General features: G+C 40.5%; 1 protein-coding gene across 1 annotated transcript; it reads left to right on the top strand.

The window, feature by feature from the left end:
- Positions 1 to 53: 53 nt before the first annotated feature.
- Positions 54 to 9,161, top strand: tmem174 (transmembrane protein 174). Its single transcript, XM_003216319.4, has 2 exons — positions 54 to 5,927; positions 7,667 to 9,161. Exons 1-2 carry the CDS (start codon positions 5,320 to 5,322, stop codon positions 7,767 to 7,769), a joined length of 711 nt encoding a protein of 236 aa, XP_003216367.1. The 5' UTR covers positions 54 to 5,319; the 3' UTR covers positions 7,770 to 9,161.
- The last annotated feature ends 2,816 nt before the right edge of the window (positions 9,162 to 11,977 follow it).

Below are 11,977 nucleotides of genomic sequence, written 5' to 3' on the forward strand. Positions count from 1 at the left end.
TCTAAATGGTCCACATATTTATGGTAAGCTAGTAGAACATGGGAGTTAAATACTCTAAGCAATATTTCTCAAACTGCTCTTCCAGGTGCTCTGGACTTCAGTTCCCAGAAACCCTGGCCAGCTTCCTTAGCTGTTAGGAACTGTGGGAGCTAAAGTCCAAAAACATCTGGAGGAGCATAGTTTGAGAAACTCTATAAGTCTAAAGACCCCAGTTCCCAGCTGATCTTGGGAGCTAAGCAGGGGCAGCTCTGGTTAGTACTTGGATGAGACGCTGCCAACAAATATCAGATGTTTTAGGCCAGTGGTTCTCAACCTGTGGGTCCCCAGTGGTTTGACCTACAACTCCCAGAAACCCCAGCCAGTTTACTAGCTATTAGTATTTCTGAGAGTTGAAGACCAAAGCATCTGGGGACTCACAGGTTGAGAACCACTGTTTTAGGCTATACTTCAAAGGAATGATCTGGCAAAACCATCTTGGAGTATTTCTTGCCTAAGAAGACCCTATAAAAACACGGGGTCATCATAAATCAATAGGTGGCTTGTAAACACATACACTACAGCAGTGGTTCTCAACCTGGGGCCCCCAGATGTTTTTGGCCTACAACACTCAGAAATCCCAGCCAGTTTACCAGCTGTTAGGATTTCTGGAAGTTGAAGGCCAAAAAGATCCGGGACCCCAGGTTGAGAACCACTGCACTACAGAAAAGCAATGACAAACCCCTTTTGAACAAATCTTGCCAAGAAAACCCTGTAAGGTGTACATAAATTGGAAATGACTTGACGGCACAGAAGAGCTACAACCCAATAGGAAATAAGAGTATTTTGCTGTCTGAGTGTCTGTGGTATCTCAAAGAAGTGTTTGACTCATAATCATGCCCATAGGTTGAACAAGTTACTTCTGTGGAATACAATCCCCAGAAAATTTCGGCAATATAGTCAACGGCCATACTATTTGAAGAAGTCTGAAAGGTAGTACTTCCCAAAATTACTTTTTCTGACCTCTGATGTCACAATCTCATAATGTTAGAACACATGTTGCATCTCTCTTGTGCACGTCTCCAAAAAAAGGGGAAAAAATGGGTGGGCAAATTTGTTTAATTTCCTTCCTTCACATTCAGATTTTATAAAACATGAAGTTATTTCCATCTTGAAAATGTGATAGATGGTTGCTGAAGTCTTCAAAAATGGATTGAAAAAAATTCATATTTTTTATTTAATTCAATAGGTGCACTCTTCCAACATGGAAGAGAAACTCATGCTAAACCTGCCTGTAGTATATACCATATTTTAAAAATTAGGTGCATCTCAGAAAAAAAGACTTCTCCTGTACTAGCATGGCTGAATATTTTGGGATTGAAAAGTAGACTTTTATAGTTAAGTGGCCTAAGCTATGGGCCTGGGGAGACAAATCTGTCAATTCTAGTTTCATATTTATTAGGAGTGGCTGTAATCACTAAAATCCAATGTTTAGTTCTTGTTTCAGGATTATTATTGTGTTTATTATTATGTTTATCTCCTGCTTTTTCTATCCACAAGGAGAATCAAAGCGGCTTACACTAAAAGCATTTCAATACAACCTAAAATATACAAATATTAAAACAGAATTAAACATCATTAGTATTAAAACAATTCTGTTAAAATTCATAAAAACATATTCAATATAAAAACCACAGCAGCCCCTGACTTGATTTTGCGACTTCCATGGCAGCAGAAATTTTAAGCAACTATGCATGGTCATCTGCTTCCAACTCTGTACTTTTGCTGTATCATCCAAGTATCAGAGCTCAATCAATGAAACAATTAAAAGAAGTTATCCAATATTTGGACTGTTCTCTCAAAGATGTATATGTGTGTGTATAAAGGGGCAAATACAACTTGTTTATGGACACAGTCTGAAATACTGTGGCTGAGAACGCCTTTTTGGCTGGCTACTAACGAGTGTTTTGATGCCCATTCAGAACATTTAGGATGATATTATGTAAGTAGTAATCCCCATGAAAATCAGTTTTAGCTGGTGGCTAAGAGCACAAAGTCAAAGCTGAAAGGAGTTAATGCGCTCACCATTCTGCTGTCATAATGACCGATTTCACAGGAATTGTGGTTGCTGTAAATCATAGTCCAGGCAGAGCTTACATCAGCTGGACCCATTTATTGTTCACTTGGCTTCTCCTGAGAGCTTGACCTCTCTTGCGAAAACCTGTTATTTGCTCATCTGCAAACCAGGAATTAGCAGAGAAAGGTTTAAAGTAAAGAATGTTCCCGATACCTTGAACAGACAGGTTGCAAGATGTGAGCTGAATGCTAATGGATGGCTAGGGCTTCAGTCATGAACACACTTAATAATGAGTAAACCCCACTGAATCTAGAGGGTCTAGTTTCTCAGCAAAAATGTGCTGCACTTTTATGTAGATTTAGCATCTTCATTTTGTTTTGTTATATGTGTGTAGGCTTTTAATATTAAAAATGACTTTTGAAAGCACTAGGTCAATTTAAAGTGTACTTCTGGCTCATTCTTTAATTCTGAGACACATTTTCAAAATGTTTTCTACTCTGGAGTGCTTGAAAAGTATACTGCTGTATTTTATATATTCACGTAGTTTAGATATTCACAGTTCTTTAGCGCTGCCATAGCTAGGAAACAACTTGAAGATGTATGACGACAACAGCAACACTGTGCTTGTTTCTATTTGTTGAGCTGCTTTATTAGCTGTGCAATAATATGTGGTCTGTATTCTGTTGTGGGCTTGTGTTTTTTTAAAAGTATAATAATTCATTATTTAAGAACATTAGGTAAGCAGGCAAAAGCTAGTTGCTGCCATTTAGCATCAAAAATAGTTGAGAGGACAGAATACTGAACAATGATGGCGACAGGAAGGCGGGAAGTGTTTAAAAGTATACTGAAAGAAGTTTGTGATGGAATGCATAACTTAAAGTTGGGGTACAAATTCTATAGACAAATGTTTTCAAACTGTAGCACATCTTCCTTAGTTTTTTGGCAGAGCTTCAAAATTTACATTTAGAAAGTAATTCCATTCATTATTTATTAGTGTTTTAAAAAGTAACCTGTTACTGTTATTCATTAAGGCATTATAGGAAGGTTAACTCAGTACATTGTTTGTTGTGTCATTTGTCACTTTCCCATTAGTTTCTGCCCCGCATTTAAAGAGGAAAAACCCTTATGATGGAGAAGAGAATGCCATAAAACTTGGAAACATCTTATCAAAATACACTTTGAAATGCTCTTAAGACTAATGAGAGAAAATATTGTACCTGCAAACTAAATGCTCTTTTTACATTGCTTTAAAATCATAGTTTCTTACATACATTGTTAGGTAATATGTTCTTTGTAACACATTGCCTGGTGTCCAGGGGTATATCTACACTAACACTTCAATCGGTATAGAAGGTGATCAGCTGTTTGGTGGCTAAATGCTTCACAGGACTGATCTGAATTAACCAAGGGCAAAAATCACTTAATGCAGCTTTACCTTGGGTTAAACTACCCTAAAATTGTGGACCTGTGACTTCAGGGGGAGTGTGATCCCATCAAGCACGGGCTGGATCCCTAGTCCTTGATCTGTCTTCAGACTGACCAAGAGCACCTCTATCTTGGCTGGATTAAGTTTCAGTTCATTTGCCTTTGTCCAGTCCATTAGTTTATTTCAGAAATTAAGGTGAGGTAGAGTAATATATGTAATGTACAGTAAATATGAGAAGGTAAGTGATCTGCTGGGAGTTGTAGAGATTATGGTATAATTGGGAAATGACTTAGTGTTTGAATGGGATGCTACAAAGAGCACTGTGTGACAGGAAAGGTATGAGTGGAAGTTAGGATCAAACAGGATTTAGATATGTAAATAATTTTTGACTGTATGTTGAATTTCTGTTTAACCAATTAATTATTGTAGTATACATTTGCGCTATTGGTACAGATGATAGCATATACTGTATATTTGTCTTGAGTGACAGTTGTGGTTCAAGGTGGTGGTGTCACTGTCCAATGGTGGGGTTATAGAAATAATGTCTTATACAAGAAGCATGAGGAATCTAGAACAGTGTTTCTCAACTTGGGGGTCGGGACCCCCGGGGAGCTGTCGCAAGAGGGTGTCAGAGAGGTTGCCAAAGACCATCAGAATATGTTTTCTGATGGTCTTAGGAACCCCTTTGGCAGAGAAGGCTGAAGATCTCTCCTCCTATCTTTCCCTTCCTTTTTGGAAACAGACGGCAAATTCTCCCACCAAAAGCCCAATTTGCCCCATGTTATCATTGGTGGGGTTCAAGGAGCTCTTTGATTGTAGGTAAACTATAAATCCTAGCAACTACAACTCCCAAATTTCAAGATCTATTTTCCCCAAACTCCGTCAGTGTTCACATTTAGGCATATTGAGTATTTGTGCCAAGTTTGGTCCAGATCCATCATTGTTTGAGTCCACAGTGTTCTCTGGGTGTAGGTGAACTACAACTACAACTCCAAGATCAATGCCCACCAAACCCTTCCAGTATTTCCTGTTGTTCATATGAGTTCTGTGTGCCAAGTTCTATGGTTGGTGGAGTTCAGAATGCTCTTTGATTGTAGGTTAACTGCAACTCCTAAATAACAAAACCAATCCCACCCAATCAACCCCACCAGTTTTCAAATTTGGGTGTATCTGTTATTTGTGCCAAATTTGATCCAGTGAATGAAAATACATCCTGCATAACAGATATTTACATAACAAGTGATAACGGTAGCAAAATTACAATTATGAAGTAGCAACGAAAATAATTTTATGGTTGGGGGTCACCACAACATGAGGAACTGTATTAAGGGGTCACAACATTAGGAAGGTTGAGAGCCACTGATCTAGAAGATCTCCACATTTGCAGTGAGACAAGTAGGAGTCCTCACATTTGGTGGCAGTAGTGAGACAGATGAGCATTTTTCTCCTTTCTGGTTTATCTGTGGTTTTGTTGCTCACTCCCCTCTTATAGTGTCTGAAGGTCATGGTTTCTTACTTGTCATCTATGCACACACACACACACACACACACACACACACTTTGTTAGATACAGGAGGACTGTCTTCTAAATAAATATACATAGGATCAGCTTAATCTGTGGAAGTAGTGGGGGGGGGGGGGTGAAACAAACCTGGAGTCATGCATATTATCACCTAACCGGGGAATCCTATAGGACAGCAAAGTCAGGAGTCTATAATTGCTCAACTGCAGCACTGAAGTATGGACAAAGTTCTTGTTTAACCATTGTGAACTTTTAGCTTGACATGCTCTTCCAAGCACACCCTTTTTTCAAGGAATTACAGAACTTCTCTTTCTTGAAATGGAACAAAACAGCAACACTGTTGAAGATTTCTCTGTCAGTGTTTTTTCCATCACTCCTTGCCAGCCTAACAGCTCTGAAACCTCAGTGTCGGATGAGAGCAAAGCTGGCACCACTTTCCTTTTCTCTGGCTTCTTTTTGGGGGCCGTCGGAGTTACCTTCACAGTAATGGGATGGGTGAAACACGAGGGTGTCCTCCGCTTTGCTTGGACACAATTGCTTGGGCCTGTTCTGCTTGTGGTAGGGATCTCTTTTCTGCTGATTGCTGTGGTCAGATTCAAAGTGTTTGAGTGCAAATCTTGGAATCAAAGTGAAGAAAGAGGGTCTGAGACCAACCAGATGGCAAGTGGACAGTCCTTTGTTTTTACTGGAATTAGCCGGCCGATAACTTTCCGTGGAGCTCGAGTGGTACGGTACATTCCTTCCTATGAAACTGAAGGAGGTGTCAGCATGAATTCTACTAATTTCCGCCAACTACCCAGTCATTCTGCACCAATAATTCCTGTTCCCTGCCCTCATTATTACAATGTCTACCCCCCGGATAACACTGTTTTTTCTGTAGATGAGAACCGTTCTGCTTTTTTTACGGTGGACTCCAGAAGTGAAAGGTGAGTTAATATGGTATGTGTGCACTTCATTTCAATTGCAAAACCTCTCATAACTGCTGGACAGATGTTTTAATGAAATATAGTCATAGTCTTTGTGTACAGAGAAAATTCCTATTACCAACTTTAAATAAAATCATTGCCTGAAGCATTGGCCATAACTGGTTCATAGATATTGCCGTACCACTTAATTAATGAACTGGCACCCATTAAAAAAATTAATCTCCTATCTGGTATTGTTTTTCTTAGCTAAGTATAATTATTTTTATTAGTGTTTTTAAAATCTATGATACCTCTGACTGAGAGTTTATTTTCATTTTGTCACAGTAGTACTAAGAGAACATTAATTGCATGTGATCCTAGTATAACTTTAACTTTTCAGGTTTATGCTATATCATGCAATATAGTACAACCCCCATACCTGGAATATGTTCCCAGTCTTCAAGTAAATATGTGAAATTGTAGATAATAGTAGACTGGTTTTTTTCCATGTCAGGAACAACTTGAGAAACTGCAAGCAACTTCTGATGTGAGAGAATTGGCCGTCTGCAAGGACGTTGCCCAGGGGACGCCCATATGTTTTACCATCCTTGTGGGAGGCTTCTCTCATGTCCCTGCATGGGGAGCTGGAGCTCACAGAGAGAGCTCACCGTGCTCTCCCCAGATTTGAACCTGTTGGTCAGCAGTCCTGCCAGCACATGGGTTTAATCCATTGCTCCGCCAGGGGCTCCAGCAGACTTTATTGAAAGGAAGGACTTCTGGCCCAAGAATACCATGCTTCAAGACTAGAAAGCACCGAGAAAAGACATATTTTGTTGGGTGTGAATAAATGAAACCATAAATACTGGTCCCATAAATATGTGGAATGTATTGTACCAAGACTGGTCACAGGTGGGAGCACCGAAGAATGCATTTTTCCTGACTTTGATCAATCATGTCTCTACACAGAAGGAAGTAGCCCAAGAATTCAGAGGTAGCATTGGTTATTGGGCCAAGCAGCACATGTGTAGCCCCAAAACCCATTTAGAGTCTACTCAAGATTTCATACTTGGAAACTGGAGCCTAATTGCAGCTGAAGATGCAGTTTATCTGTCCATGATCATGAAAGCATCTGTCATTAAATGGACAAAATATTTGCTTATTGGGAAACATTTCTGAGCCTCACAAAACCTTGTAAATCTCTGCTGATTGTAAAGCAGGAGCCAGAGTGGTGCAGTGTGTTAAACCCTTGTGCCAGCTGAATTGCTGACTTGAAGGTTTGGTTCCTAACCTAAAGTTGCCGGTTCGAATCCACAAGATGGGGTGAGCTCCCATCTGTCAGCTCTATCTTGTGGGGATATGAGAGAAGCCTCCCAGGAGAGTGGTAACACATCCTGGCATCCCCTGGGCAACGTCTCTGAAGATGGACAATTCTCTCACACCAGAAACGACTTGCAGTATGATCTCAAGTCGCTTCTGACATGATGAAAAAAGGTAATTAAATAGAAAATACACACATGTTCCTCACTTGCAGCTTGGAAGGGGAGGTAAGCAAACAATCTTCATAAACTTCGTATATGGTCATGACTCATTGCACTAGTTTCTTACCTGTCCCCAGGAACCCACATCATGAATAGTAAAGGTGCCATCTTGTTTTTCTATCTTCTTATTAAATAAATAGTGCTCTTTTGCATTCACTCTCTCAACTTCCAGTTGATACTATTTATAAAATGTGTCTCTTTCCCCCATTTCACAATTTTCAGGTCAACGAGTAGTTGTGAAGAACCTCAACAGGCCCTTGATGATGATCCTTGCAGCGACTACTTACCTCCACCTTATGATAAAGTGTTTCCACCATCATCATAAACAGCCTAAAGGCATCCCAGTGACTCCATAAGGACTGAGCTTGCTGCTGTAACACATCCACACATATGTACTGACAAGTCTGCACCTGATGTACAAGACCAACAACAGTATTATTGTACCACTTGAAGCTGTAGCTTGACTATCATTTCCTACTCAGATCAGGTAGCGTCCACCAGTGGCATCCTTAAGTGTGTGCAGACCACAAAGTGACTGCCTATAAAATATTTGTGCAGTGTTTCAGCAGAAATTATTATTTTTATAAAAACATCCCTGTAGTTAGATATGTTCACAAGAATATTCCATAAGTCTAATTTTATCTTACATGTACTAAAAGGCTAAAACTTGGTGCTGATTTACTTTCAGAACCTTTGAATGTGCATGACCTCCAGCCAGAGCAGTCATTATTATCCCATTACAATGACATTTCGAATCACATGGTTTTACCTGCATGTGTTACAAGGAAATGGTGGTGTTTCAGTTGTTGCTGGGTTTTTTATAGTCACAGATTTTGTCCATTTTTTCTGGTATTTTAGCAACAATATGGTGACATGGTCTGATGCAGGTGGAGGTCTATAGAGATGGCACCATGGGTGACACCAGTCCTAGTGACACCAGTATGTCTGTCCACCAGAAAACCAAGTCAAGTCCGAAGGAACTACATTCCTCCAAATTATGCATTTCTTCCATGCTGCACCTGGATTTGTCTTTTTGCCTTCATTCCCACTTGTTCACTATTTTTATACTGGCTGCTGGCTGTCCTTTTTCCTCAGCTGGAATAACTTGTTGGTGGCTCTTTTTAGATATACAGTTTCCTCAAGATCACATGTGGAGTAACAGTTTGCTGGGGATTGGTTAGAAGTAATGCGTGGAAATTTTCCCCTTTTGGGGAGTATAAACCGCAAAAACTCCCAGCTACCATACTGGTTGGTGAATTCAAAGAGTTGGGTGGGGGTCCCTGTTGAAAGCAATGAGCTGTGGTCTGCAGGAAGGATGACTGAAAACTGGGCAGAAGCATCTTCCATGATCAGAGATACTCATCCATCCACAGAAGGCAGGAGCCAAATGCAAAGCAGACCTTGTAATATAACCATGATGACCTGCTGTCAAGAGAAATGCCATGTGGGATTAACAAGATGCCTGGGTCTGTGGAACAAATACATGATTATATTATGTATAGATAGGAAAATGAAACAATAGCTTTGTTTGATGGGGAACAGTGTAAAGTTTCTTTTCAGGTTTGTCATACAAAAGGTTGTATTTAACTAATGGGTGCTCCCCAACAAGAAAAAAAAGACACCACAAAGCAAAATCAGAGTGCAAATAAAATACAGTCATATCAGTATTGTAGTACATTTATTAGAACCATTAAAGGTCACAACTCTTTTATTCTCCTCCTCAGACTCTGATAATTCAGGAAATGCAAAAACTATTTACAACCTGAGGTGGTCCTAAGCAGGCATCACCACTGGTTTCTTAACGGCAACTGTGGGGGCCCAAAGTTTTTGTCAGGCTTCTTGATGTTCATGTCTACATTGAGCCATCCATCACACCGATGAAATGCTGTTTTACTTTTCTATGATTCTACTGAAATATGTGGTGTCGATTGTATTGATTTTAAAATCAGAGTTTGGAAATGTTACTTCTTAAGAAATACACTCCCCAGAATCCTTCACTCAGATTGTCCAAAATAAATGGCCCAGCTGCTTAGTCTGGTTTCCATTCAGCTATGTTCTGAGACTGCCATGTGTTGTTGTTTCTCTTCAAGTGGTTTCTGGCTTAAGGTGACCCTCTCATGGGGTTTTTCTTGGCCAGATTTGTTCGGTTGGGGTTTAGTTTTGCCTCCCACTGAAGCCAAGAGAGAGTGATTTGCCCAAGGTCCTCCAGCGGGTTTCCATGGCCAGGCAGGGATTGAAACCTGGTCTCCAGAGTCATAGTCCAACGCTCTAATTACGACACCACACTGGCCCTCACAAGACTGCCATTACTATGAGAGACATCTGTAGCTTGGGAAGTAAGTCAAGGTTCTCCACAAGGCGACCTCTCCCACAAAGTCTTATTCCTGAGCATGAGTAGAAGAAGCGAGTTTGCTATTTGCCTTGAGAAGGAACTGAGGAGGTGTTATGTCAATTCAGTGTGCACTCTTAAGAGCAGGAAGCATCACTCTATGTGGCGCAATGCATTTCTGTGCAAACATGTTTTCCTACAAGGCAAAGGGTTAGACTGGATGGCTCTTGGGGTTTCTTCCAACTCTATTACTCTATGTCCATCGCTATCTTTTTCACTAGGTGAAACTACACCATCCCCAAGCAGATCTTAGTTTGCAGGGGTGTTGGAGTGAAAGAATAACAGGAGCTGTTCTCTCTTGCAAGACAGAAAATCTGGCAGTTATTCGGGTCTCACTGAAGCACGGCTGGAAACTCTTGTGAGCCTGAGAGACCCTTGTGAGCCTGAGAGAAAACAGGACAAACTGATATGGAAAAAGACTGAATCATGATATGGAGTGGAAAATCTGGTTTACATGCTCCTCACATTAATCTCTATCTCACAGTTACAAGCGATGTGCTCTGAATCTTCCCCTCCTGCCTCCTTTAGCTTATACATCTCTCATGAAATGTGTGTGATATTCTTCAGAGCTTCCTCTCCTTTGACTCTGGAATCAGATGCATTACTGGCAGTGGACACCAGGGGGCAGCAGAGCAAGGGATGCTGAGAAACACCCACTGCAAGAGCCCAGAGTGGGCCACTGCAGAGGTAAAATGTGATGCTTTGGAGACCACAGGTGCAACACTTTCGATGGCATCTCTCTCATCTGCTTAATGCATGTTTTGCCAAGTGGAAAACACTGCTAGCCCAGTTTATCCTGTTCCTCCAACATTTAGAACAGAGTTGTCTATAAACTATTATTATTTTTATTTGATTTATATCTCCTCCTCATAACAGCTCAAACAATCTGTATAAAACCAACACAGCTATAAGCATAAGCTACACTTATAACCACAGCTCTAAAGCAACAAATGACACATATTTGAAATTATAGATAACTACAATCACACATGGGGACTAAATATCCTAAAGACACCAAATCCTATCTTGAAAGTGAAGCAGGGTCAGTTCTGGTTACTACTAGGTGCTGTTGGCAATATTTCATAGAAAGGAATGGCAAAACCACTTGAGTATTCCTTGCCTAAGAAACCCCCACAAAATTAATAGGTTCGCCATTAAGTCAACAAGCAACTTGAACGTATAGAAAACCACATAGTATTATTTATGTCCTTGTCGTTCTTGGTCAGTGTGTGCATGCTTTCAAGTCCTAGTGACATGTGTCAACACTATGAATGGCATAGGATTTTGAAAGCAAGAAATACTGAAGAGCTTTGCCATTGCCCTAATGTTTCCTAAATGACATCCAGGATGTTCTGACACCTCTGCACAACTGAATTGTTTGTGAGCATGACAACCTCACACATTTCACTGGGTTTGCTTAGGCAAAGGATATTCAGAAGTGGTTTTGTCAATTTCTTTCCTCTGAAATTTAGCCTACATTACCGGATATTCATTGGTGGTCTAATAAAATTGAAACTGTGAAATTTGCTACCACAAGATGTAGTGATAACCACCGCCTTGGGTGGCTTTAAAAGAGAACTAAATAAGTTTGCGGAGGGTAAAGACATCAATAGCTATTAGTCATGCTATATATGGCCTGCAGAGTTTGAGACAGTTTTACCTCTCAGTGCAAAGTACTGGAGAATATGAGCCAGAGGGCCCTCTTGTCTTTGTCTCTTGCTTATGGGCTTCCAATAGTCAGCAAACTGGAGAGAGATAGGAATTTGGGGAAGTCCAGCATGTAGCTTTTCAAATCACATAGCAGGGCTACCGCAATATAGTTCCTGCATCCACTTTTACCTCCAGAACTCAGTGTAGAAACATAGAAATCAAGAATAAAATATCTTGGTGCAGCTATAAAATATATTTCCCTTAACATTGAATGACTGAACTCTTTGGTAAACTTCCATTATAAGTTGACTGCATAGTCGCCCTGGAGGATCTAGGACAGGCATGGGCAAATTTTGGCCCTCCAGGTGTTTTATGGCATGGTGGTTTGAGTGTTGGACTATGGCTCTGGAGGCCAGGAGTGTTATCCCCATTTGTCCATAGAAACCCATTGGGTAACTTTGGCCAAATCGCCCTCTCTCAGCCTCGGAGGAAGG

This window comes from Anolis carolinensis, chromosome 2, assembly GCF_035594765.1.
Source record: "Anolis carolinensis isolate JA03-04 chromosome 2, rAnoCar3.1.pri, whole genome shotgun sequence".
In the NCBI taxonomy this organism is placed as follows: Eukaryota; Metazoa; Chordata; class Lepidosauria; order Squamata; family Dactyloidae; genus Anolis; species Anolis carolinensis.